The sequence below is a fragment of the Lissotriton helveticus genome, chromosome 6 (assembly GCF_964261635.1).
Source record: "Lissotriton helveticus chromosome 6, aLisHel1.1, whole genome shotgun sequence".
Taxonomy (NCBI): Eukaryota; Metazoa; Chordata; class Amphibia; order Caudata; family Salamandridae; genus Lissotriton; species Lissotriton helveticus.
The window spans coordinates 91,612,699-91,640,517 of NC_136067.1; the positions used below are offsets into that span (position 1 = coordinate 91,612,699).

General features: G+C 47.6%; 1 protein-coding gene across 4 annotated transcripts in view; it reads right to left on the minus strand.

The window, feature by feature from the left end:
- Nucleotides 1-27,819, minus strand: part of LOC144762270 (ATP-binding cassette sub-family C member 10-like) — a 1,124,497-nt gene that overhangs the window by 430,823 nt on the left and 665,855 nt on the right. For all 4 annotated transcript variants that reach the window (XM_078647414.1, XM_078647412.1, XM_078647413.1 and 1 more), the window contains 2 exons: nucleotides 11,579-11,730; nucleotides 5,056-5,135 (listed from right to left, as the gene is read on the minus strand). In XM_078647414.1, the coding sequence (XP_078503540.1) occupies nucleotides 5,056-5,135; nucleotides 11,579-11,730 (232 nt within the window). The remainder of the gene's footprint in view (nucleotides 1-5,055; nucleotides 5,136-11,578; nucleotides 11,731-27,819) is intronic.

Below are 27,819 nucleotides of genomic sequence, written 5' to 3' on the forward strand. Positions count from 1 at the left end.
ATATCAAGGGCTTCTTCTTCGTGTGGTTCTCCCGTATCTATCCTTATCTGGTTTGCTGCTGTCGTGCCTGACTTTTCACCGATCTCCCCACCATATTCCTCCCTTTCTCCGTCGTGTTCCGGGGTTATCACCCGATCTATTGATTAGTAGTGTTTCCCTACAAAATCCTTTATGGATTTTGACGCTGCCGTGTTCTCTTTCTGTTTAGAAGTTGTTTGATTACATCCCCTTTTCGCCTGCTGGGCGTTCTTCGTTGCTCTTTTGACTTTTCTTTTCTTACGTCTCCCCTTGCTATTGTCCATAGGGAATGCCTGGCTTTCCTGGCTCTCTTCCAGAGATATTGAGCCCTCCATTAATTTACTCTTCTCTAGTTCATCCACTGTGCGTGATTTTTGGCCTATTTTGGGTGCCATTTCTTAGGATTTTGGTACCTAGTCTGTAGTTCTGCTGTAGTTGTTGTCTATATTTTAGTAGGAATTAAGTTACTTTATTTACTATTACATAAGTACTTTCACTTACCTCTGTTGCGCCTTGATGCCTTGTAGCCGTCAGCCTGCCTGCCTTGCCGTACTTGTAGTTCTCTTTCACGCACTTGCCGCATTTGTAGTTCTCTTTCACGGCGTCTCACCGGCTTTTTCCTGTACTTGCCCTTCTTATACAATGGTTCAGTAGCCGGGATACAAGGGTCACACCTTTGCTTCTTGGCTCCTTGCTCATTCAGGTGCCTCAGGAGATGACCTTCATTCGGACCGTTGGCTGATTCTTCCGGGTTGTCCAAACTCTGCCAGCCCCCCCCCCCCCCATTCTGACTTTCAGTCGGTGTACCTCACCGATTTCCTCCTTCGTTTCACTTCCTACAGGGGTGGGGGTTTACTGGGCGGTTGGTGTCCATACGAGCCGGCACGCGCTTCCAAACTTGCACGCCCTGTGCAGCTGAGGGGGTCTCCCGACGGCTCGCGGTTGCCGAGTTTCAAAAGCCGGCGTCTTCGCTATCCCGGCTTATAGCCGGCGTTCTGCGATGTTCTGCGGCGCCTGGCAAGCCCTCAGCCCCACGCCGCTCCCCGCTCCACGCTTCCTACCCTGTGGGCTCCGCGACGCTCAGGGGCTGGAGAGGGCGTCGGGGGATCCAGCGTTGCGGCTGTTCTCGCGGTTGTCCTTGAATGTGAGCCACCCGCCTTCCTCGTCCTCCATGATCGCGGCGCTTCACCAGGTCCGCTCCTGCTCGGCGCTCGATTCCTTGGTCTGTTTGCAGCTGTGTGAGGCAAGGCATGGCTTAGGCACGACTTGGCAACAACAGAGCTCACCCTAGCGACACTTATAGGATTTGTTAATGTTTGTTTCCTTTTACATGCAGATTACATCTGTTTAATATGACATATCACATGTAGTCATTAATCTGCAGAAGAAAGCTAGCCACGTTTAAGTACTGAAACCATTGCTGCCTTAGAGAGACACCAGCACCTAAAGAGGCAAAGAAGGGAATGGATGGGAGAGCTGAGAGAACGGATTTGTTCTTATTTTCTGTAACTAGACTGAGCTCCAACTTACTTACGTTTGCTCGTTGTCCTTGGCATATTTGTGGCTTGAGGTCATGTCTGGTCACACACTCGTCTCCCAGAGACCCACAGGATGAAGTTATTCTTTGACTTAAATTCCTCTGCCACGACTTTCCCTGCTTCCTGGGACGTGGGAAGAGAGGATTTCAAGTAATGTCTCATGCTCTTAACCCCTTCCCTGCAGCACGAAATTCGCCGCGTTGCAGGAATATTATTAGGGGGCGTAACCCCTTTCATGCTCAGGACGGCCCCTGGCCGTACTGCGTCATGCTGGCCGTGTGCTCAGGACGGCCGGGGGCAGTCCAAACTCCGCCCCCTAATTCATTCTCCAGCGCAGGCGCGGAATCTGTGGCGCGCAGGGGAATCGGCAGCGTTCGGACGGCCCCCAGCCGTCCTGAGCACACGCCCAGCGTGACGTAGGACGGCCGGGGGCCGTCCTGAGCACACAAGGGGTTAATAAAATGGGACCTCCGGTAACATGCTTCTTAACCCACCCTTTCCCAGAGTATGGTGTGGTCAGTAAGGCTTGCTGATCCCACCCCACCATTTGAGTAGATAGGAAAGGGTGTAGTAACAGCAGGTGAGTGGCGTGCAGTCTTTAGAAACCTGGACTGGAGAGAAAAACGTTCAAGGCTGTTTTCTATCAGCACTCCTGGTGGAGAAGGAGATAATCCAGGATGTCACTTCGTTATGTGAAAACATAAGGGCTATGCATGGGCAAGCCCTGTCAGCCCTGCTGTGCTGTGCAGCTTCGCCCACTTACTCACACCGGCCCAGTGGAGCTTATGAAAGTGCATCACTTCCATTCGGAGTAAGGGTCAAGAAAAAAGCTGTGAACAAAATGTTTTACTTTTCAAATATATTTAAATAACTGATTTGAGAGGGCCTAAAAGGGGAGGGGCTCAGCCCCGTAGCGCTTTAAAACCAGCCGCTCCTAGTTTGACATATGTGTACAGACAAACAGGATAATCACCATAAGCATGAGGATACCAGGCTGTGACTTGCATTTTGTACAACCAGAAGAGCTGGCACCCAGATTTTATCTCCAACAATGCAACACCTGATTCAACGCACACTCATGGTGTCACTGCCCGATATGCTACTGACACTAGAGAGGTCTTCACTCTCTGAACGTACTACCTGCCTGGCACCTGCTATCTAAGTGGCTTGTAATGTCTCTACAGCAGTTGTGATCTGTACCGTCCCCCAAGTCACATTTCCCGTTGTTGTGCCCCATTTCAACCTGGAGGATGACAGTACGCCTTGACAACATAGATGTTGCATGTGCAAGTCTGTTTATTGCTCTTGACAATCCATCATTGCGGGCAGGCTGTTGATGTTCCCTAAGTCTCGGTTGTACATGGTCGGCATTGATTTCTATACATAAGGTCTTTAAAGCTTCTGTGAGATCATCATGTGCCATTGATTATCACCTAGAGCTGTTGCAATGTTGTCTAATCCTGTTGCTGTACTTTTTTCAATATTAAGAAGTGTATTATTAATCAGCTTTGTTTCCCTCTGTTGTAGGCGCTGTCATTTGAGCATCAATGCCTCCAAACCACCAAAACACCAGCATATTTTGTGAGCTGTCACCACTTTCAATGTTTGCAGGGGATGGATTAGTAGACACACGGCGAGTGCGACATCTAAGTCTGCCCCACGGTTCTCTTGACAAGACTGCAGGTTCCTAGCTCAGACTATGAATGCTTCCTGCACCCAATACATTGGATGACTGTGACTGTCCTTGCATTGAGGGCCTCATTGGTTGCAATTGGAGAGTTGTATCCTGATTCTCATCGACAATTGCTCCTCATGTTGCATTGGGATATCCTCAAGGCCGTCGCCTTCAGAAACATCAACCACATGGGCATGGATATCTGTTAGTAACTTAAATAATTAGTATTTACTGCTGTACTACGAGTTTCCATTTATTGGGTTCAAATAATAAACTTTAGAGAAGTTAAAGCAGCCTCTTGTGAATGTACCTCATCTCCCATAATGCACTGTTCATATTCAAGGTTAATTTTCTCACACTTTCAGTGTGGCCCGTATCTGATATGGTTTTGTTGTTTCAAGCACGCACATTAAAAACAATTAGTTGGTATATTTCGTGTTTATGCAATCATTAATAGGCATGGCGTGTTTATTAGAATCATGTGGTTCACTTACCTTGAGAAGTACTTGCAATCTCAGATGTGTCTACTGTGCCAAAACCTTCCACCTACTCTAGTTTCAATGTTGTTTCCACAAATTCCTCAAGTGCAGTGGAGGTGGGGGTAGGAGGGGAGTGGGAAGACCTCCTCTAGTTGCTCTGGCCTCAGTTAGTCGGGTTGCTACCTTTTTCTATGTCTTAGATCTAAGGTCATACCATCTTTTGGACCTTGATGGACCTCTGTGCGACTCCTACTGCATTCATTTTCACCTGCATTGCCTTCCATAGTTTTTTGTGAATCTGGCACTGCAAGAGATGTTTTTCTTAACAGGTCATTGTTGTGGGGCATATACTCCTCTGTCATTATCTCCAGTTTCTCTTCAGAAAACTTTAGGTTTTTTTTCTGGCATTAGCCTTCTTGTCTGAGTCTTCTGTGACATTTTCACATAATTTAGGGGTGGATGGCAAACCCTCAGGGAGACTGAGACTTTTTTCTCACACTCACTTCCACAACACTCCTCTCCAATGTTTACTTCCTGGAAGTGATGTAATCAAAGTAGGGCATATGTATCATTTGCTATTTGCAAACAGATTTGCTATTTTGGTTATCGCTATTCCCTAAATATCACTTTGAATATATACCGAGTCGCTAATGCAACCGCTAATATTTTCTTACATTCAATACAGCGATAACCTATTTGCAAGTCGTAAGAAATCTCAATTAGGTAATTGGTATTCTGATATTTCATTCATTGCTCCTTGGTCTGAAGGACTTGCTGAGAATCTTGTTGATACGTATATCATTTTTTGTTGTCATGTTCTGGTACTATTATTGCAAAAAAAAATAATAATGCATGAATAGGTTGGACAAATTACTTACCTCCAGTATCGCCTTCTCTGGTAGAGACATTATCTAGCCACAGATTCCTTACTGACCCACCATTCCTCCCCGCTCTGTGAACGTATTTATAGGGACACGGTTTTTCCCCTTTAGGGCCCTCGTTTTCCATACCAGTGGTCAGTGTTCTTCATGGCTTCGAGCTTCTGGTTCATGGGAAATTCAAAGGTAAGCAGTCCACGGCTAGATTTCTCTATCAGATATTTTAAGTTTTAGTTGCATCTGTGCCTCTGGGTTCAAATAGTGTATTATTCTAATGAGAACTCAATAGGCTTTAGCTGATTAGATTTAAGTTCTTAGGAGACATGTCTGAAACTCTTTTCTGGCACCTGGAGATCATGTTGTTGCCTGGGCTAATTGTTCAAGGGTGTAACTGCGAGTACTGTCTTTAATTGAAAGTGACTATCACGTTAAATTATAACCAAGAGCCTCAACTCATTTAAAATTACCTGTTCAGCTCTCCAGTGATTGCTGCAAGGAGGGAGCTTTTTCCGCAGCCAACTTTTCCAACAACCCCGACCAGAGAGCCCTGAAGAGGAGAACAATGAACAGAAGAAAAACGCTCACAAAGTGAGCCAGGGAAACTTGCTAAGTACAATGCACAAAATAGGACCTCCCTCCATTTGAACCAGTGGCAACAAGTATATTGAGGTGTGAACTGATCAAAAGAGGTAACCCCAGGGACCGGTCACCTGGATTCCAATTGGCACAAGTTCACATTGGACTTAGAGAGGTTCATTTGATGCTCATATGCATTGTTGGTTGATTATAAGCATACAATTGTGAAAGCTGGCAACCAGACTAAAGAACAATAAATACATTCTTCTATTAAGCCATCAGAAGCATTTGGTGATAAACCTAATTTCTACTTTCCTAGCAAAATACAAAACATGATTGTAAGAAATTAATTCTTTGGAATGATTTACTACCCACTTTAAGATATAATCACAACCCTTATCAGAATGAATCCTCCAAGTCACTAAATTAACCTTAGCTAAACCCCTTGGTAGCTATCGGACTGAGCAGACAGGCCTGACTTAGAGAAATGTGTAAAGCATTTATGCAGTAACAAAACAGTAATAAAGTCAAAATGCCTGTCAATCAAAATCCCAAACCGAATCACAAAACTAGAGTAAACTTTATTAAATACAATTACACCAAAATTACAACATTTCAATAAGGGGAACCAGAGATAGGAGTTTTAAAAAGAGTTAAGGAAAAATAATACCACAAAGCACCATTGATAATCTATGGCTGCAGTAGACCAGTACCTAGGTGCATTTTCAGGATAATCCTGATGGAGCGTAGGTCGGATACACCAACCAGGCTCATCTTGGGCATAGACTTTAGCCTCTGCTTTGTCTTGTAAATCCAAAAGTTTCAGGGTTTCTGGAGCAGCTCGTCTAAGGTCAATTCTAAAGCTCCCAAGACATATGGGCAGCACTTAAGAGCTGTAACTCACTCCAGCACAGGCCAACATCAAGGTCCAGTCCAGGTCCAGCTGCTAATGCTCAGCAGCTAGGCACTCCAAGTAGAAGGTTTCTTGCAGTTTGTTGTTGCCCTGTAGCCACACAGGAGGTTAGCCAACTGACCCTTGGAGTCCACGTCTTTGTCCTGGGTACAATAAGGAGGTGGCCTAGCCCTTCACAGCTCTTCTCAGGTCAAAGACAGCAGGTCCAGTTCTCTTCTGATCTTCCACGGGTCTAGAACGTTTTCTGCAGTGGGTGCCTAGAGCAAGCCTGTCTTTGAACTGATTCAACACTAAATCTGTCTTGTCACGCACAGCCTGGGACTATAAAAAGACATAATAATAAGGGATGCCTGGATGGCCAAAAATGCAGTGAAGCATATCCAGGCCAAGCTCAGCTATGTCGAACAGCCCCGAACTGGGTTCAAAGAGACTGGTGTGCTTAGCTGCTAAGCCTATGCATTTGCCCTCCGATCTTTCCGCCTCTTCGGAGGATCTGGTGTCCTAGCAACAGTGTTGGGATATTCATTCAACTCTCTACACCTACATAAGTGGAGATCGAGTGGAACCAACTGAGTAGTTTTAGCGTAACTGCAGAGGTGTCATTTTGGCCGACAGCCACCAAGTTAGTCTATTCTATCCGTTCAGCAGAGTTTGTGTCCTGGTGAGAGGATCGTTGGATTAATCTGCTTCAGGCGATGCTTTCTAATGTACTTTTATTTGGTCTGTCCTTGGACGGGCAAGGCTCTCCGTAGCTACCATTAAAGTTAACTGTTGACTTTTCTGTATTTGCTTGACCAACTCTACCTAATTAAGTCACTGTTGTGATGCATTTTGGTGGGTCTTATATATTTATTTTCTCCTTCGCATTGTATTATGCTGCTGCGGGACCTTAACTTGGTTCTAACTTTTTGGATGTGCATACCTTCTAAGCCTATTCAGAGTTGCTCTTTGAGGCTGCTGACCCTGAGATCACTTTTGCATACCGCATCAATAAACGGCAGCCACTTTCGCTGCAATCCCCGCATACCGCCTTCTTCCTGGATAAGCTGGTCGCCAGAACTAGGGCATTCTTTCTGCCAAAAGTGGTGTTGTCATTCCTTGTGAGGAAGTCCACTACAATCCTTGCTTTCCTCCAAGGAGAAGAGGCTTCACTGGCAGGTATTAGTCATTTTTAATGTAACTACAATCTATACAAAAAGAGCGTGTAATACAGCCAAAAAATTATAGATTGCCAAGCAGTGCGCTAATATATCGTCCATTCTCTGTGTATCCAATAAAGAAAATCCCAAGGGAGTCTTGTTTAATTGAAAAGCCAATTACAAATGTATTATTCAATACAATTCTTCAACACAAAGGTAAATTATCCAATTTATCCAGCCAAATTTATTATTCTATCCAATTTTTCAACACAAAGGTACATTATCCAATTAATCCAGCCAACGAGTTTCGCCCTACGCGGACATCATCAGGGCTTCGAATATCATGATAATCATATGACTTTAAATTCCATGTCGTGCGCCCATCCTTGTAGGCGGCAGGATTCAGGGACTGAATGGGATATTGGGGGATAGAAGACATTTGGAGGACACAACACTTGGACGACAGAGACCAATCATATAACTCCTCTATACATCAGTTGCATACAAGGATAGATGCCTTCCTTTGCTCCTCTGGCTTAGGGCACTCCATAACACACACAGAGAGTACCTGGGGCACACTTTTTTAGGTCTTAGACCCTTACTGATATCCTTTCAACTTTTAAAGAAGCGCTCGCTGGTCCCATTGTGGCGCCTCAATCCACTGATGTTGGAAGACTCTTGTTTCAAAGAATCTCTGGCTATTACCATTGATGTTTACTTTACCACCAATAGACACACAGCATTCTCAGAGCTGATGGAGTGGGAAGCGTTTAAAGTGATGACACAGGAATTTTGCCTGGGACAATCGATTGGGGTACAACGAGAAGTGCACCAGGAACTAAGGGAGCTAGAGGACAAACTACACTGCTTAGACAATTCACAGAGCCTGGACAACATAAACCAGGGGCTCCTGAAAGAAATGCGAAGACTGTACCATCAATCTCTTGAAAGACTGAGGTGTTATGACGTCAGGGGATACCTTACCATGGTGCAGGAAGAAGAGGGGAGACCTGGACGCTTGCTGGCATGGTTGATTAAACCGGAAACACAAGGCTCCCCGATTACTCATGTTCGAACAGGAACAAACCAATCTGTCTATGACCCAGAGGCAATTAATACCCTGTGCTGTGATTTGTGATTATTATGAATCTCTGTATAAAGCCCCCCCTCCTCCACCCCCAGGTTCCGCAAGAAGAATAAAGAGCTTGTCTGTCCCTTTTATCACTTGGCTTGCTAGATCAACAGGTGAAGGCAGCATTAGGGGGCCCGTTGAAACTCCAGAAATCCGGGTGGCAATTAAGAGCATGGCCACAGGTAAGACCACAGGCCCAGACGGTCTTCCTGCAGAATTTTACTCTGTATACGCATCAAAACTAGCTCCCCATTTGGAGACCATATATGCAGAATCTTGGCGACTTAGGCGGCTCCCTGCATCTGTCAGGGATGCATTGGTGGTCCTGCTCCCTAAGACGACCTCAGAAGAGGCTCAGGTCACTGATTTCCGAGCTCTCTCCATGCTCAACATGGATTTTAAATCCGGAGCAAGATTCTGGCACACTGTTTGCTGCAACACATGTCTACATTAATACATGCAGACCAGAACAGCTTTATTCCAGCCCGAAACACCTCCTTTAATTTACGCAGACTGTACTCAGAGCATTATCATCCTGAAGTGACGCTTTTTTCTAGGGCGACCCTCCAGTCAGTAGACCTGGAGAAGGCCTTGACACTGTAATATGGGACTTCCTGTTCGAAACCATGAAGCGCATGGGTCTGGGTGATGACGGGGTGAAATGGGTGAAGATACTTTACGATCATCCCACGGCCAGGGTCAAGACAGGCAAAGTAGTCTCCACACAATATCGAATCTTTTGTGGCACCCAACAGGGATGCCCACTATCACCACTCTTATTTGCACTGGTGATAAAACCACTTGAAGCGCTGTTTTGTCATAGAGGCGACGGAGGGGGTTTTACAGTTGGGGTCCATTTCCATACCATTTCCCTTTATGCCAATGACCTCCTGATATATCTTAGTGACACTGTACAGGGATCTGCAGTGGCACTAGTTCTCTTAGATAGATTTGAATGCATGTCTGGCTTAAGGGTAAATAAAAATAAGACCTATGTGTTCCCCTTGTCACTGACCATGCCCACCTCAAGGACCTTCCATCAGATCTGAACTAGGCTTCCTCTACCTTTCGATCTTAGGGATACGCATTTCCCACTCACTAGAAGATCTGAGAGAGGGGAACCTCAGACGAGCTCTTAGATCTCTCAGATCCTGTGTCCCATTCTGGTATTGCTTGCACCTTCCGATCATGGCCCGAGTTTCTCCATCAAAGATGGTCATGTTACTGAGCCTCCTATATTCCTATATTTCTTTGTCAACCTCCCAACTGTGGTGCCTAACGGATGGTTCCGACAACTAGACGACCTGTTGTGGGATCTCATGTGGGAAACGGTGCATCGGAGGGTGCCCTGGGCAACACTGTTGCGGCCCATGGATTGCGGGTACTAAACTTTGAACTCCATTTCTTGGCTTCTCTATTGCAGTGGCTGGCACAATGGCTGGAAGGCATAGGCCCTGAGGGGACAGACTTGACAGATTCTGGAGACTGCACAACATTATTGGTAGTCAAAATGCTTGACCCAGTGGTGGCAATCCCCCACCAAGCCCTGATACAGACCATGGCTTTGCAGTGTTGGCAAAAGGATAGAAACTCCCCTATATGCTTCGGCCCTACCGCTGATAGGCTTACTGCATGGCAACCCCAGAACGATATTCACCCCCTAACAATTGTCAGCCTGAACTTAGGTAGGACTGGAAACGGTGGGAGACTGTTACGAACAGTCCATTCTAGCCCCACTGGAGGATCTGGTTGAAAGCTCTCGGGTTCAACCGGGGCAGTTCCTGCAATACGAGGCCCTGACACAGACATTCAGGGCGTTGTGGGGTAAAGGACCTGAGAAGTCATTGACACATGTGGTATTACAGTCCATGCTCAACGTGGACGTAGAAAGGCACCAAGTAAAAGTGTTATACTCTTCACTGTCGGAAATGTCCCGTCCCTCACCATAACAATTGCGTGGCAAATGGGAGACAGTATTGAACAGGGAACTTTCAGTTCCAGACTGGGGCATAATCTTAGCATAACCCAAAAAGGTTTGTCGCAATACCAGGATGAAATAAACACAGTTCAATTACACCGATATGACATATATGATGCCCCATAGAATCCGGGTTGCCTACGGTAGCGAGCTACATAACTGCCAAAGGTGCAACCATAGTGACGTCGACATGTCCTCGGACTGTACCATAATAAATAGGTTTTGGGAAGACGTCTTGAAGACTACAGGTGTGGCAGTGGGGCGCATGCTCGAACCCATGATTGGAACATGTTTGCTGGAGCTACTCCCCCGACCACCCAAAAGGAAAGTGGGCCCAAGATTTGTGAATATAGTTTGGTCCTGGCTAGGAGGGGGATAGCATTAAAATGGAAATTAACATTTGGCCCCACAGTCAGAGACTGGAAACAGTAAACAACACACTGGTCGGGGGCACAGGGGAGGTCTTGGTCGCACAGGGACTGAGGCGCCATCCGATGGCAGACCTCGGGAGAGATGTCTTAAGAGAATTGGGAACACCCTGAGAGGTACCTTAGAGAAACGGAGGATAGCTAAGACATTGCTCACTTAGACAGAGAATATAATTAGACATACTGAAATATCGGACCAATGAATAGAATAGAGGCCGCCCCCCCTGACCACCACTGTGGCATTGCCCCCTCGACCTGACTGTACCAGGGAAAGGCTGGCCTAACAATTGGTTGGTAGGCCGATGTGTATTCAAGATAGACAAAGACATGCCCCCGCCCACTGTGCTCCACCTCCGGGCCTTTTTTCTCTATACCCCTGACAAAATCCTGTGTTACCGTATCACCCTACATAGATACTTAGTTCATGGTTACCTTTTATTTGAGTTGCATAATATAAGTGACTTTTTCCAGAAGCTCCTTTCTCATAACAGACGGCACACAATAGTACATAACAAATTGTGCACAAACCTAACAAATGTACTGGACCGCCGCACTCATACGGGAACGCCCATTGAATCATGCTCCTAGGGTTGTACTATAAACTAGGTTATTAAGGGTAGTGCTATGATAACTGTAGGGAATAGCGGACTAGTCATACCAGAATACTGTGCAGATGAACAGCATTTTAAACTGTACTGCATGTAATGGTATGAGCTGAGATATGTGACAGTTGCTAAATTAAATGCTAATAAAAATATGGTTGAAGAAAAAAGGAATTCTTTCCTCCAGTGTTAATCAAATTCCCAAAGGAAGGACACTCCTACCTTTTTCACAGCCAGATGATCAATGACGATCTCCATGGCACCCTTTTGCTCCTTCTTGGGATCAACCTTACCAACACCAGATTCTTTCGGCAGAGACCAGGAGAATGTGGCTTCGCGTACTTCTAGGGCCAAATCTGGATCTGATAAGGGAGCTGAGAAAGGACATCACAAAAGATAAGTTCAAAACAGTCTGTAAAAAAGATGGGTTTTCAATTCTAATGCATTTCTTATTGAAATCTGTTACCAAACAAAGGTGGTGTAGTCAACACTATGCACAAGACACACAGCTCTATATGCTAAAGATCGGAATGTGGTCCTATTATAAATTAGCCCCTCTGCCTTTTTACCAGTCATCCACGAAACAGGGATTTGCGCTAGCCCTTTAAACTTAACAAATCTAACTTTAGTTATGAGTTTCAATGACATCAATGTAGTCTTCTTAAGGAATAACTCATCCCACTTAGGTGGGACATGTTCGGACAGATCTTAGTTGTAGTTGGCACTAAGTAGCGTTTCCATACCTGTAGAGAGCCCTTGAATGACCAATACATGCTGAACGACCTCCTCACACCCCACATTTCCTAGCAGAGGTTGCTTTACCACACAGGAGCATACCAGAGGAGGAAACACGCCACTCCGTGTAGGTGACGGCTCACCACCCTTTTAATCTGAATCCACATTAAGTACAGTCATTCTTTTTACTACACCCACAGTGTGGTACTGTTCGACCTGGCACCATTGGCGTGGGTTTCCCTCCCATTTTTGCTGTTGCCTCATGTATTTTTGCTGGTGTTGTAAGCTTTGGGCACTGTGCCACTGCTATTCAGTGCCACAGTGCAAGTGCTCCCTACTGTAAATTGATGTACTAATCAGTGTTTCCATGTTTGGCTATTTGGTTTACTTGTCAGACCCGAGTCTAGTGCACTAAGTGTGCCAGGGCGTGTAATACAAATGCTGCTCGTGGGCCTGCAGCACTGGTTGTGCCACCCACAGAAGCAGCCTTGTAAAATGTGTCTAAGGTCTGTCATTGCAGAGCCTGCGTGCAGTCTGGTACTGTCATGCTGACTGGGCAAGTGCACCCACTTCCCAGTCCCTAAACCTTCCCTTTTCTTCATATCAGTCACCCCTATGGTAGGCCCAAGGGCATGGTGCATTATAAGTATAAGGTGGTGCAAGCCCTGATGTGTGTGGCATGTCCTAATAGTGAATTACAGCCATTTTTGTTTTTCACTATTGAAAGCTACCTGTTCTCCAGTGGCCAGAATGGGCTGTTCGATTTGTTACACTTTATAATCCTAACTGTCTCAGAGAACATGGTAGAAAATCGAGTTTAGTATGCCTGGACTCAGAATAATAAAATACATCTTTTAGTAAAGTTTATTTTAATATTCTGTGTTTGCAAATACCACTTTTAGAAAGTAGGTATTTGCTTGTCTAACCATTCAAACCTGCCTCTGCTAGTTTGTGTATTCCTATGCCTGATTTTGTGAGTGACAGGGCTGGGGAATTCCAGGAGACAGGCAGAGCCACCCAGTGGTGAATAGAGAGATCTGCATCTAGATGGGAAGGAGGAGTGCACCGGGACTCTGAATAGGGCTGTGCCTGCCTTCCACAATGTTGGCTCCACCCCTCTGCCCTGCACACTGAAAGAAGAGAAGTAGTCCTGTAAGCAAAGTGCTCCAGGACTGTACTTGCCTTCCACAATGCTGGCTCCACCTCCTGTGGGGCGTCTGATGTGCTTGCCCTGCACTGTGAAAGGAAAGGAGAAGCCTGGTAAACAGAGTGCTTCAGAACTTGTTTGGACTGGGCAAAGGCCCCTCTCCCCTCAGAGAACAAAGGATGTGGTGGTATAAATAATGGGACCCTGATCCCATGAAATTAGATCACTTTGGACTACAAGAAGAAACCTTTACTGAGGAGAGGAACCTGAAGAAACTGAGGAGAGACTATTCCTAAGCTGAAGTGCTGCTTGGGGCATTGGCCTGCAGTGGTTGCCTTACTGCCAAAGGAAGGAGAAAGGAACTTTGTGTACTTTGTTTTCGACTTGTGAAGGATCTCCAAGGGCTTGGAAAAGAGCTTGCCTCCTGCTGAACTCTCAGGGACAACAGACTTCACCCCCCCAGTTCCCCAGAGTTCTTTTGGAAGTGCCTGCTGCTGTTTTGGGCCTTCTGAGGAACTGCGTGTCGCAAGGAGCTGGAAGCGGACTCAACGAGAAGAAGCGCGTCACTGTGCCTGCCGTCGCAACTCCAAAGGAGGGTGTCCCCGCTGAAACTGACGCACTGCACCGCATCGGAGAGAAGCGTGCCGCAACGAAGAGGAAGTGTGTCGCCGTCGCTGCTGCTGCCATCGCAACTCCGAAGGAGGGTGTCGCCGCTGGAGCTGTCACACTGCGCCGCATCAGGAGAAGAATCTCGCAACAAGGTCGGAGCGTGTCGCCGTCGCTGTGCCTGCCGTCGCTTCTCCGAAGAAGGAGGGTGTCGCCGCTGGAACTGTCGCATTGCACCGCATCGACCAAGAGCACCTCGCATCCCTGAGAAACGCGCCGCCGTCGGAGCTGATGCCGCTGTAGTTGTCGCATCGAGCGGAAGCTTCACGCATCGTGGAGAAGAGCGTCACCGCTGGAGCTGTTGCCGTCGCATCGTAAGGGTGTCGCCGCTGCAGACCACGCATCGAACCGAGAGTTTCTCGCATTCCCGAGAAGCGTGCCGCATCTGGAAGATCTTCACGTCTTTATTTCTTTGCACCTGACTTTGCCGCATTTCCCATCGCTGAACTGAACTAAGCTTAAATCTACCCTCTTAAAGTAATCATAGTGTGTATTTTCTTTGTTTTTGGTCTTGTGGTAACTCTATATAAAGTCTACTTATTTTTTATATAAAACCTGTGTGGTGTCCATTTGTAGTCACTGGGTTACAACTGCTTAACTTACAACTCCTCTGAAATAAGCCTTGACTGCTCACGCCACGCAACCTAGAGGGTGAGCAGGGGTTATTTTAGGTGTGTAATCCCCTTGTCCTGACTAGAGGAGAGGGTCCCTACTTGTTACGTGTACCTACCTGTGCCAACTAGAGACCCCCAAATCTAACAGGTACCCAAATGGGAATCCTAACACATGTCTAACAATAGCACTTATGGGTATTTTCTATCAGTGTATTACAGATGTGTTCTACTGTTCCCTCTCAGAAGTTTCGCCCTGTCCCCTCTTAGCTGTACTGCTTGGTACATCATGACAGACTGTGACCAGGAAGACTTGGAATCGGAGTAATGAAGATTTTGGCAAGTACTTGGGCCATTAAAGCTTATTGTTTGTAAATGTTTGCCCTAATACTTACAATCAATATATGCAAACTCACGCACACAATAAACCGGACTTCTTCAAAACCAAGCTTTGCATAGCAAATAGTTGCTAAATCTGAAACATACCCCAAAGTAGTAGGAATTCCAAAACTTTGTTGCTGCAACATCCTTGAATGCTCAGCAAGATTTTGACAAATGCTCATGGTGGGTGCTTCAAGCATAGGGTCATGTAGTAGTGAGGAGGTTGAACCATGTTGTGTTCCTATGTAACTGTGTTTTTGTTTGTTTAAATGGACCATCTACTCCTTATGTAAATCTGTGCTGCAACATTTTTTCTATTCTTTTGTCAGACAATCTTTTACACATTTGAGATGTCCAGTGAGTGCCTCAATTTGTAAGTGAAGAGCAGTAGCCACAATTACGGACACTCAGACAGCTCTCAACACTAGTCATCAAGTATGTGCTGGAGCTCCCCTGGGATCACAGAATACCAGGGTTTTCACATCTTTTTGGTATTCTTCTTACAGGTATTGAAAATTAATTGTCGAACGGCCCCTGTATATTCCTGGTGCTTGGTTTTAATTAGAACATGCTACATGCTTATTCACACACCTTCAACCACTTCTAAAAGGAGGCATGCAGCGCCGAGGAAAATCCCTAAAAGAAATAGATATTTCGTGGCTCCTGGTATTGATGCACCTCTCAGCTGCCTCAACACAGTCGACCATCCCACCCTCATCCACATCCACATCCGCATCCCGGAGTTTCAAATGGGATTTACTGGCAATGTCCTTCACTGGTTCTCCTCTTACCTTTCCAACAAATTCCATTGTGTTCTCATGGACACCCACAGGTGCCAAAAGATGCATTTCAGTTGCGTAGTTTCCCAGGGTTTCATATTGTCCTGTGTCATCTTCACATTCATTATGGATCCTTTTGAAGCTCTACTCACAGAAAGCAGCATCAGGATTCAGCAATATGCTGACGATGCACAACTGTAGGGGCATAGCTTTGGTGGGGGGGGGATAGGGGGTGTTTGGAAGGTTACACCCCCAAATAAATGAATTCTGTACTAAATAGTTGGCTACAGGTGCTTTAAGACCGGTATGATAAGGTGTTTGTCGGATTTTTCTTGGTATTTTTACATACAAATGGAGAGAAAAAAACCACACACACACTCTTATCTGTTTTAAAGGTCTTAAAGAATGGTAATTTTACAAAATATTGAGGCCCATATCTATCAATATTTCACGCAACACAACGCAGCAAGCCACTGTAATAAAGTTCTTGTCAATCAGGAACCCAGGGCTTGTATTTTTCCCTTAAACCTGTACCATTGTTTCCACAATTAGCACAACTCTGGCCTACCTGTAAGTCCCTTGTAAGGGGGTACCTAAGGCCTCTGAGGGCTACAGAATTTCTTATGCTACCCTCAGATCTCTAACCACAAACATGCACCACTGCCATTGCAGCCTGCATGTTGTGGTGCAGCTAAAATTGAAGAGTCGACATGGCACACATCCCTGTGTGCCAAGCCTGCCCAGTACTGCATGAGGCCGAGGTAAATCACCCTTAAGGCAGGCTGCCCTATACCTCATAAGCAGACAGGTCCCTATAATATCTGAGGCCATTCTTAGAATGTATAAGTGTCCAGTAAAGCCATCCTAATTATATGGTCTGTAAACTGATCAATAAGAGTTTCCTAGCACCAAAATGACTTTACTGAATCCTGGAATGTTTGGTATCAAACATCTCAGAATAATAAATCGGCAACGATTCCAGTGTCAGATTTATTATTCCATGCACTCAGGGGTCCCTTCTAGAGGGGACTCCTGAAGTAAACCAACCATTGGTGTGTTCCTGACTGGTAAACACCGGCCTGCCACCACAAGACAAGTTTCTGGACTCCTGGGGAGAGAGCTGTCGATTCCTGGGCCCTGAAGAAAAGTCTTTCCTGGGCAGAGGTGTTTACACCTCCCTGCAGGTCAAGAAGTGCCATCTGTGGCAGGGGAGCTTCAAAGGACTTGCTGACTTTGCAACACAACCCTCAGCCTCTCCTGCTATCAGGAGCAGGCCCCCTTTCTGTCTCACCCACTTTACGGCAGGAAGACAGGCAGAAACAATTAGAACATTCCAGAAGATATGCCCACCTCTTAGCCGAAATCGACTCTTCAGTGCCCACCATCTTGCAGATGGCAGGCACACTCTAATCAGGGTAAGGGATTGTGCCCACTCCCCCACATGGGGTGAGCACACCAAGGGTATAGTCACCCTAAGGTCAGTAGCCCATTGTCTGCTGACCTCAAGACCCCTAAAACGCCCTTTAAATACAGTATTTAGGGGCCAGGTCTGAACTCGGGAGTCAGTTCTCGACGATCTAAGAAGACTGGAATCCCAAAGACATTGCAGCAGTAAAGACTCAAGGCCCAACGGACTTGACCCCAGCCCTACCTGCCTGCCTGTAGCTCCGAAGAAAACAACAGCTCCAAAAGGATAAGCGACTTCCAGATTTGAAGCTGATTTGGGCTGATCCCCCAATTAAGTAAAGACTTGAGACCCCTGAGGACAGAGTCCCTGTCCACAAAAGAAGATATAGCCCCTGTGGGACTAAAAACACTGCTCCAGAACTTACCTCTGTGCTTATCGTCCATGACCCGTGTTCCGAGGGTCCATCCATCCTGAAGTGGTCCCCCAGCAGTTCTGATCACCAAATCATCGATAGGTGTCACCACCAAGGTTCCATGTTGACGCCTGCAGCCTCTTCCCAATGACCCCCATCCACCGCAACCAGACTGGTAAGTAGATTCCAGACATCAAAAAGCACCCCTGCAGTCTCCTACCCAAAGTCCTGGTGATCCGATCGCGAAGGTTCCTGACGTCGAGGGACATCTCTACTTACCAGCCCAGCTGTTAGTTCCTCCCGGAAGACTTCCTGGACCGAGCAGCCAAAATCCCAAACTGGCAACCTCCATAGGATTGCATTGGGCTCCCGACACTGTCTAAGCACCCTGCACCCGGCCGCCCCTGTGCTGCTGGTGGTGTAGTCTTATTGCTAACTTAGGACCCCCTTTGCACTTACCTTAACCGCAGGAGCTTGCCTCCTAAGACCGAGTGGCCTGTCCATGAGCAGCCCCAAGCAAGGTGCCCCCAGCCCCATTGGCTAACATTGGCACCCTACACTCTGCTCTCTGCAGCCCTAGTGCCGCTGGTGGTACTCTTTGAGTGCCAAATTGAGCCTTGGTTCTACCTCCCAAAACTTAATTCCTAAAACCGTTTACTTGCATGCAAACCTAACACTTTGTTTTTCTCCACAGGACTATTGTTGGGTTTTCTCCGAAAAATCTTCTATTTGTTGAACTGTCTTGTACTACAACAAAAGTAACTTAGTGTCTTCAAAAGAGTTAACCTGCTTACTGATGTCCTGTGATGCTTAGACCATATTATTAGTTTGTTTCATGCCAAACTAGAAAAGTAACTATAAAGTAATCTGAACGTAATTTAAAGTGTTTAAGCAGCTTACACCCATTTTCTCGACTGCAAAAGTAATTTGAATGTTCCTACAAAACCAGTGCACACTGTATTTTGAAAAGTAAAGTATGAAGAGTATAACTTACCTGCCACTAAGTACATCTTGGGTCTATTAATAAAAATAACAAAGTAACAACCTTTTATACAAACTACTGTTCTGGATTCAGTCTTTGAGTGTGTGACATCATTTTTTGCCCGAGTGTGTACAACAAAGGCTCAAAACTACCCTCCAATAAGCCTGGCTGCTCAACCACACTACCACAAAAGAGAGTAAGTTATTATCTACTTTAGCCTCTGCTATACCTCTGGGGATCCACTGACCTCTGCGGACACTACACCTTACTTTGGTATGGTGTAGGAAAGTGCCCCTTTTTGAATGGTTACGCTCTAACTTGTTGCCAGATACCTGATGCCAACTTGATTGATTGTGCCCTGGGTACCTGCCAATCAGGTTCCCAAGGCCTGGGTTCTTTCCCAGAACTGTACATTTGTCTCCAGAATTGGCACAACTCTGGGCCACCTGTAAGCCCCTTGTTTTCATGGTACTACTGGTTCCTAGGGCCTTGTGACCTGAGAGGGCCTCTGACAGCTGCACCATGTATTATGCCACCCTCGGAGACCCCTCACCTGTACACCTACACACTGCCACTGCAGGCTGCATGTTCTGGTGCAGACTAAAGTGAAGCGTAGACATGACCTTCATCCCTGGGTGTCATGCTCCCCAACAGTGTCTAGGCTTGGGTAAGTAACCCTTCTAGCAGGCCTTACAGCCCTAAAGGCAGGGTGCACCATACCACCAGAGAGGGAATAGGTGCATGAGCACTATCCCCCTACAGTGTCTGTGTCACTCACAGGCATTGTAAGTGCAGTGAAGCCATTATGAGTTTAGCGGCTGGGAGCTTGTCATTACAAACTCCACTGAAAGCTGGAAAGTTTGGTACTAAACTTCTTAGCACATTAAACCCACACTGCTGCCAGTGTGAGATTTAATGTAAAAGGCACTCAGAGGGCATCTTGGAGGTGGACCCTGAAAAATAACCAGCCCTGGTGTGGTTCCTGAATGGCTACCAGCCATCTGCCACCACCGAACAGGTTTCTGAACCACTGGGTAGAGGGCCTCCACTCTCTGGGTCCTGAAACAAAGCCCTTCCTGGGTAGAGGTGTCATGCCTTCTCCCCCAGGATGAGCAGGGTCCACGAAGGGGAAGTTTCAAAGCCTTGCAGCCTTTGTTAGCTGCCCCCAACCTTTTGCAGCTATCAGCAAATGGTCCCCACCAGGTTATGAAACACAATTTGGACAGGAGAATCGGGGGGGAAACCTAGCCAGGAAGGGAGGTGTGCCCACATTTGCCAACCCCACCCCTCGGGAGGGGGAGGCGAAGTGAAGCACACATCTCAGTTCCCTCCACCTTGAAAAGACACCTATGCTTCCCTCCCACTGGAGGGTGGCATAATAGGGGGTTTAGACACCCCAAGGAAGGGTCACGACCTGCACACCCCTAAAAAGCCCCTAAATGCAGCATTTAATGGCCCCCCTGAACCAAGCCTCTTTAGATTCGACGACCTAAAAAGAAGGAGGACCAAAGAGCTGTGCAGGAGTGGAGAAGGAGACGACGACTGACTTGGCCCCAGGCCTACCAGCCTGTCAACTTCTTCAACGCTCCTGCTTTCAAAAATCGGCATGGCCTGCAGCAAGCAACCTCAAGAGCCCCAGAGGACCTGTGCTGTCTTCAACAAAGACTCCAGTCTCATGTAGGCACCGGATATATCCAGCAAAGAACCAACACCAGTCTCTGGATCCAAGCGGATCCCCGACACTGCACCATTTTGCACCCGACTTTGACAGTCCAAGTTCGAGTGAAACACTTACCCTAAGATGTCTCCCCGGCAATCCTGACCTCATCTCCACTGGTGGCTGACCTCTCCAAGACCCTTCCTCGATGCGACCCCTCCGAGAAGCCTGCAGCCTCCGTTCAAAGGGTCCCCCCGACTACAACCGGACCCAGCTAAGGAAACCAGACACCAAAAGGCATCCCTGCATTCACCTCCCCGAATTTGGGGAGCCCAGCTGATGGTGCCCAGGTGTCTCTCTGCTATCCAACTTACCTGTCCAGCCGATGGTCGCCGTCCTCCAGCCTGCTGGTCCTGCAGCATTTCCTACAGACCGACGTTCTTCATTGGTTTCCATTGGCAGCCCGATTCCTACTTTGCACCCTGACTCTTTGCCCCCAGAGTGGCCCTCGAACTGCGCTGCTGGTGTCTACTTGTAGCCCCCCTTTGTGCTTACCTTTGATCCCTGGGCCCTGACCCAGAAACCACAGGTACCTTGTGACCGGTGCTCTTCCAAGTGCCACTCTGTCTCCATAGCACTTGGCCCACAGCCTCTCCTTTGACCTCTGCACCCGACATCCCTGTGCCGCTGAGGATGGACTCTCGTGACCTGAGTGACCCCTGCCCTGTAAGTGCTACCAGTCTGAGGCTGAACAACAAAAACGTTTACTCACCTGCAAACTTAACACTTCATTTTCTCCCATAGGATTGCATAGTGGGTTTTTCCTCTGATAAATGTACTAAGTGTTGCCCCTGTCTTGTACTGCAACAAAGAAACTTAGGGGCATATGTGTGAAAGTTTGGTTTTACGATTCTCAAATAGCGATTTTTAGAGAAACGCTATTTGAGAATCGCAAAACGCTACGTATGTAGGATTTGCAAATAATTTAGCGAATCCTACATATTCCTTGATTGTGAATCGCAATTCGCAATTAAGCAATACCTTCCCATTCATTCCTATGGACCTAGAGGCCCATAGGAATGAATGGGAAGACATTCTCAATTTGCGATTCTCAATTAGAGAATCGCAAATTGAGAATGCAATTTCAAGGATGCCAGGGTGTCAAAAGGACACCCTGTTGCACCCCTGTACATGTGTGCACATGTGGCACACATCCATGCCCTAAGGGCATTTGTACCAAGCCCCGGCACACCACAATATGCAGATTATGACAAGTTAAATCACTTAGAGATCATGACAAATACAGTAACACAACATGTCATTTAATATTATTTTCTTGTTCTGACTCCACCCAACACGTGTTTCGGCGATCGGGACAAGACACCCGCGACTTCCTCAGGGCTTCCAATATCTGACCAAATATTTTTAAATAACTAGAAAGTAATTTAAAGTAATTATAAGTATTCTAAAGCGCTTACAACCCATTTTCTCTACTGCAACATACATTGTATGCCTCTACAAAACCAGTACACACAGTATCTTGAACAGTATTATTGTATTGAAAGTATCACCTACCTGCTACTAAGTAAATCTTGGTTCTAGTAATAAAAATAACAAAGTAACAACTTGTTCTACAATCAATTGGTCTGGATTCATTCTGTGGAGTGTGTGACATTTCTTGCCTGAGTGTATACAACAAATGCTTAATACTACCGTCTGATAAGCCTGACTGCTCAATCACACTACCACAAAAGAAAGTAAGGTATTATCTACTTTAGCCTCTGCTATATCTCTGGGGATCCAAGGGACTCTGTGCACAATACCTTACTTTGGTATATCATATACAGACCAACTTCCTACATATAGCATATACAGAGCTTCCTTCATTGGTGGATTAGAGGGGGGGTCTACAACTTTGCATTTGTTAGACCACTTGTTCAACACCCGAGTACACAAATACACTCCAAAAACTGCCTTTAGTTCAACTCATTTTTTGAATTGACAATTGTTCTAAATTCTTATAAGTCTTGTTATGGCCTTGGTTAAGTCTCTTTTTTAAAAACACTAACCACTCACTGTAGTTAGGGGAAAGTGTCTAGAAGTTCTTTTGATCTCTTTTAGAAAGATCCCAACATGGACTACTGTAATAACTGACATTGAGAATAGGTGGAGGAGCTTGACATCACCCCTTACCTTCATATGCAGATAAGCAAACTAAAGAAAATAGCCATGGGGTCCCGTCCTTCCAAGGTCAAGCGCCAGGAGCTCTTAGCAGAATACTCCAGGGAGCACCCTTCTGAGAGGAAAGATCCCCCTCAGAAATAGATGAAACCAGTGATGAGGAGGGCAACGCCCAACCTCCCCCACTAAATAGGGAGAACAGGCTCCCTGAGACCCTGCCTCCAAGGATAGTACTCACAACATCTAGAATCCACACAGGTTGGTCAGGGTTTCGTGAGATCACTAAGTGAAGAGGACATCCTTCTAGCAAGGTTGACCAATAGATTAGATTTAGAATTCAGACCCCTTGCTCTGGAAAAAGAAAGAGAAAAGATTGGTTTACCCCCCACCCCCATCAATAGTGGCAGCAATATCAAACCTGGGAAAAATTAAAGCTCTTATGACCCTAAAATCCCCAAAGGGATTGTCCACAAATATGAGGAAGGTGATGACATCACCAAATGGTTCTCAGCCATTGAGAGGGCCTGTGGAAAGAGGCTAGCGCAGAAGTCACACTGGGGACCCTTACTTTGGGAACTGTTCTCTGGTAACTGCTTAACCTCACTGGGCCAGATGCTGAGTCCTATGACCTAATGAAGGGCACCCTGATTGAGGGCTTTAGCCTCACACCTGAGGAGTAACGAATTTGATTAGGAGGGGGAGGGGGGGCTTACAAAACCCCAAGTCAATCCTGGGTGGACTTCATGGACTACTCAGTAAAACACTAGATGGTTGGTTAACTGGAAGTGCTGTGCATGATTTTGTTAGACCTTGCAATATTTTTATGAAAGAACACATGTTAAGTAATTGCACAAACAAAATGCTGCATCAGTATCTGGTGAACCTAAGCCTAATTTCTCCCCAAGAATTGGGAAAGAAGGCAGACCACTGGGTCAAGACTAGGGTGACCAAAACTTCCACTAGGGGTAAAACAAAGGGGTAACCAAACCTCCCCAGGGGAAAGAGGGTGAATTCCCTAAAGATATAAAATAAGGAATCCCAGGTAGCCATAGTCCCCCAAGAGGGTGGGGCCAAAGACCCCTCACAAATTAAAACTAGGTACCTGGTCAGATTTGGAATCACAATGAGGCATGGTGTCACAACTGTCAAAAAACAGGACACCACACCAAGGACCCCAACTGTCCTAAGAAACCAACCCCCACTGTAGCTCCAGGGGTTGCCAGTGTAGCCTATGAAGGTACTCCCTCAGATGAGGAAGTCCACGTAGCGTTCAGCTGGAAAATGGGCCCAAACGGTAAGTTGGCGAGTCCAGAGGGGAGTAGACACTTCCACCACCTACTGGTGAATGGAATCCCAACCACTGCCCTGAGAGATAACTGTGCCAGTCACACTGTGGTGCATGACAGGTTGGTACTCTCAAAGCAGTATGTCCCAGGAAAGACAAAAAGAGTGAGGGCTATCCCAGGGTACGCCACTGTTAGGCCTGTGGCTGTAGTGCTCCTAGAGTTAGCTGGGTCCCTTAGCTGGAGAGGTGGTAGTCAATACATACCTCCCCCTTAACTGTCTCATTGGAAATGATCACCCAGAGGTTGGTCTGAGCAAAAGCATAGTATTGGTCCAGTGCCAGTCCTCATCCAAGGATCCTGGTGGGGCTGAACCTACAGCTAGTGCAGATAAGCCCGAAAAGAAAAAGAAAAGAAAGTGCAGGAAAGCTGGACAACTGTTAACCACAGTTCCAGTGGACCAGGGAGATTCTACCTGCGCAGGGAAGAAATCCAAGGCTGGCCCTGGAGAAGTCCTAAGACCCAAAAAAAGACCGGACTAGTCAGGCAACTGTCCAGCCTGAGTTGGTGGCTCCTCAGCTGACAGAACAGAGGGTGGAAGAAGGGGGTTCACTACAAGGTATAGAGGCTCCCACTCTAAAACAGCAGTAGGCAACCAGGATCCAAAGAAGCCTATAAGTTAGCCCCTTCACCTACCAGTGAAGAGCTATAGGTGTGGTTCTAGGGCCCTGACAGCTTTCAATTGCCTCTGCTGGGTGTTAGCCTTCATGGCTGCACCGTCATTGGCATTGTAGTCTAGCCCCATGCCAAATAGTAAGTTAGGCCCTCTGACCTTGTTGATCATGGCGGGGTTACTCAAGCTGTGGGTAACCTCTGTGGGTTAGGTGGGTGATGCCCTAGCTAAGGAAGAATTTCAATCAATCAATCATATAATTTGTCAAGCGCACTACTCACCCATGAGGGTCTCAAGGCGCTGGGGTGGGGAATGCTGCTACTGCTCGAAAAGCCAGGTCTTGAGGAGTTTCTGAAGGTCAGCAGGTCTTGGGTCTGCCATAGGTGGATAGGGAGGGTGTTCCAGGTCTTGGCGGCGAGGTGGGAGAATGATCTGCCACCGGAGGTCGCTCTTCGGAAGTGGGGGACTGTGGCGAGGGCGAGGTTGGCGAAGCGGAGCTGGCGGGTGGGGGTGTAGAAGCTGAGTCGTCTGTTGAGGTACGTTGGTCCGGTGCTGTGGAGTGCCTTGTGTGCGTGGGTGAGGAGCTGGAAGGTTATCCTCTTGTTGACCGGAAGCCAGTGCATGTCTCTCAGGTGGGGGGTGATGTGGCTGAGGCAAGTGATGTCGAGGATCAGGCGTGCAGAGGCGTTCTGGATGCGTTGGGGCCGTCTCAGGAGTTTGGCCGAGGCTCCTGCAAAGAGGGCGTTTCTGTAGTCCTACCTGCTGCTGACGAGGGCCTGGGTGACCGTTCTTCTCGTTTCAGTGGGGATCCACTTGTAGATCCTGCGGAGCATGCGGAGGGTGTTGAAGCAGGAGGAGGAGACGGCATTGACCTGTTTAGTCATGGAGAGGGTGGAGTTAAGGATGACCCCTGGGTTGAGTGCGTGGTCGGTGGGTGTTGGAGCAGTTCCCAGTGCGGTCGGCCACCAGGAGTCGTCCCAGGCCGAAGGGGTGGATCCGAGGATGAGGACCTCCGTCTTGCCCGAGTTCAGCATCAGTCGGCTGTTCCTCATCCATTCAGCAACGGCCTTCATTCCTTCGTGAAGGTTGGTTTTGGCGGTGTGGGGGTCCTGGGTGAGGGAGAGGATCAGCTAGGTGTCATCGGCGTAGGAGATGATGTTGAGGTCCTGCCGACGGGCGACGTGGGCGAGGGGTGCCATGTAGATGTTTAACAGAGTTGGGCTGAGAGATGAGCCCTGGGGTATGCCATAGATGATCTTGGTGGCTTTGGAGCGGAAGGGGAGAAGGTGGACGCTCTGTGTTCTGTCGGAGAGGAAGGAGGTGGTCCAGTCCAGGGCCTTCTCCTGGATCCCAGCGTTGTGGAGATGTATTCGTAGTGTGTGGTGGCAGACCGTGTCGAAGGCGGCTGTCAGGTCCAGGAGGATGAGGGCCGCTGTTTCTCCGTTGTCCAGCAGGGACTTGATGTCATCGGTGGCGGTGATGAGGGCGGTCTCGGTGCTGTGGTTGCATTTGAAGTAGGCACTTCTGAACACAAACTAAAAAGATGGGGTAAGGACACTAAAGAGCTAGGAAAAGAGCATTGGAAATTAAGTCTTGAAATTGTCAAGGTAGGCCGGTTCCCTTAATGGACTGACCTGGACAGGACGATGTAAGGCAAAGTAGGCCCTACAACTTTCAAACTACTTCCTCTACTCTTCCTCACCTGAAAGACTAGGATGATTCACCAGGTTTGGCTGAGCCTCCAGGCCTAGGGATGGGGGGACTTGAGTAGGAAAGTGTGTTCCTGTTGCAGTACCCCACACAAACTTTTTGCCAGACTTCTGATGCCTTTGACTGAGTGTGCCCTCGGTCCCTGCCAATCAGGTTCCCAGGGACTGTGTTCTTTCCCCAATCTGTACCATTTTTTCCATAATTGGCACAACTCTGGCCAACCTGTAAGTCGCTTGTAAATGTTACCTATGGTCCCAAGAGCATGGTAGCCAGGAAAATGTCTCTGGGGGATGCAGCATTTATTATACCACCCTCAGAGACCTCTCACCAAAAAACATGCACCACTGCAATTGCAGTCTGTGTGTTGTGGTGCAGCTAAAAGTGAAGAGTCGACATGGCATTGTGAGAAAGTGCCATCTTTCTTGCATGGTATGCCCCCACTTTTTGCTGAATTGCTTATGTGCTTTGACTGAGTGTGCCCTGGGCTCCTGCCAATCAGGTACCCAGGGCATGTGTTCCTTCCCTAAAACTGTGGAGTGATGTGGCTCACTGGTTAGGTGGAGTGGTGTGGCTCACTGGTTAGAGGCGGCAGACCCGGGAGCAGAAGTCGGCCCGGGACCAGGGTTCAATTCCCGACGCGGCAGGGTCGTGGACCAGGGTCAGCGGACTCGACAATTCTCGTCTCGGTGCCTACTCTAACCTGGGGTCCCACTCGGCAACTCTGGGCATTAGCTTGCCTAATCTCTACAACGGCCCCACCAACGCCGGGGATGCCTGGCTCCACCTTGGGGATTCCCAGTAGGGACCATCCCACAGGGAAAGCCAGGACGGGTTCCCCAGCGGTATACAGCGCCGGGACGCCCCTTTGCTGGGGCAGCTGTGCGCTTTACAAGTATACAACATTTAACATTTAACATTTATTGAAGCTAAAACCCAATTGGCATCTCTGGCCACATCAGCCCCTGGTAAATGGTACCATAGGTACCCAGGGCATTGTGACCAGAGGAGACCCCTAAGGACTGCAGCCCTTATTGTGCCACCCTTAGGGGCCATGTACCCTGACACACACACACTGCCTTTGCAGGCTGAGTGTCCTAGTGCAGAACTAAACAAAGAGTCGACTTGGTACACATCCCTGTGTGCCATGCCCACAAACCCACTGTCCTGGCATACCTCAGTCACCCCTCTAGCTGGGTGCCCTATGCCAGTGGTGTAGGCACAAGTGCATGAGCCCTGTGCCCCTACAGTACCCAGGGCCATTTCTGGGCACTGTAAACGCAGTGATGCCATTAAGAGTATATGGTGCTGGGGGGTTGTCATTACGAACTCCACAGCACCATAATGGCTACATTAAAGACTGACAAGTTTGATACCAAACTTCTCAGCACATTAAACCCACACTGATGCCAGTGTGGGATTTAATGTAAAATGCACTACAGAGGGCACTTTAGCGATGCCCCCTGAAACCTAACTTACAATCCACGTCTTGTCTGAGAGGCTGCCTAGGCTGCCACACAGCAGACATGTTGCTGGACACCCGGGTGGAGAGCCCCCGCTCTCCTGGGCCTGCAACAATGTACATCCTGAGCGCGGTGCTAGGTCTCCTCCCCCAGGATGGGCAGGGGGAAGCTTGAAAGGCATGCCGCCTTTGTGAGCTTTTCCAGGCCACTTGTTGTACTCAGCAACTGGCCCCCACCAGTTCTGATCCCCACTCTGGCAGGAAGACTAGCGGGAAACCCTACGTCAGGAAAGGGGGTGTGCCAGCCTGTGCCAATTCCACCCCTCAGGTGGGAGAGGCGAGGTGAAGCACTACTCCGGGCTACCGCCATCTTGAGGAT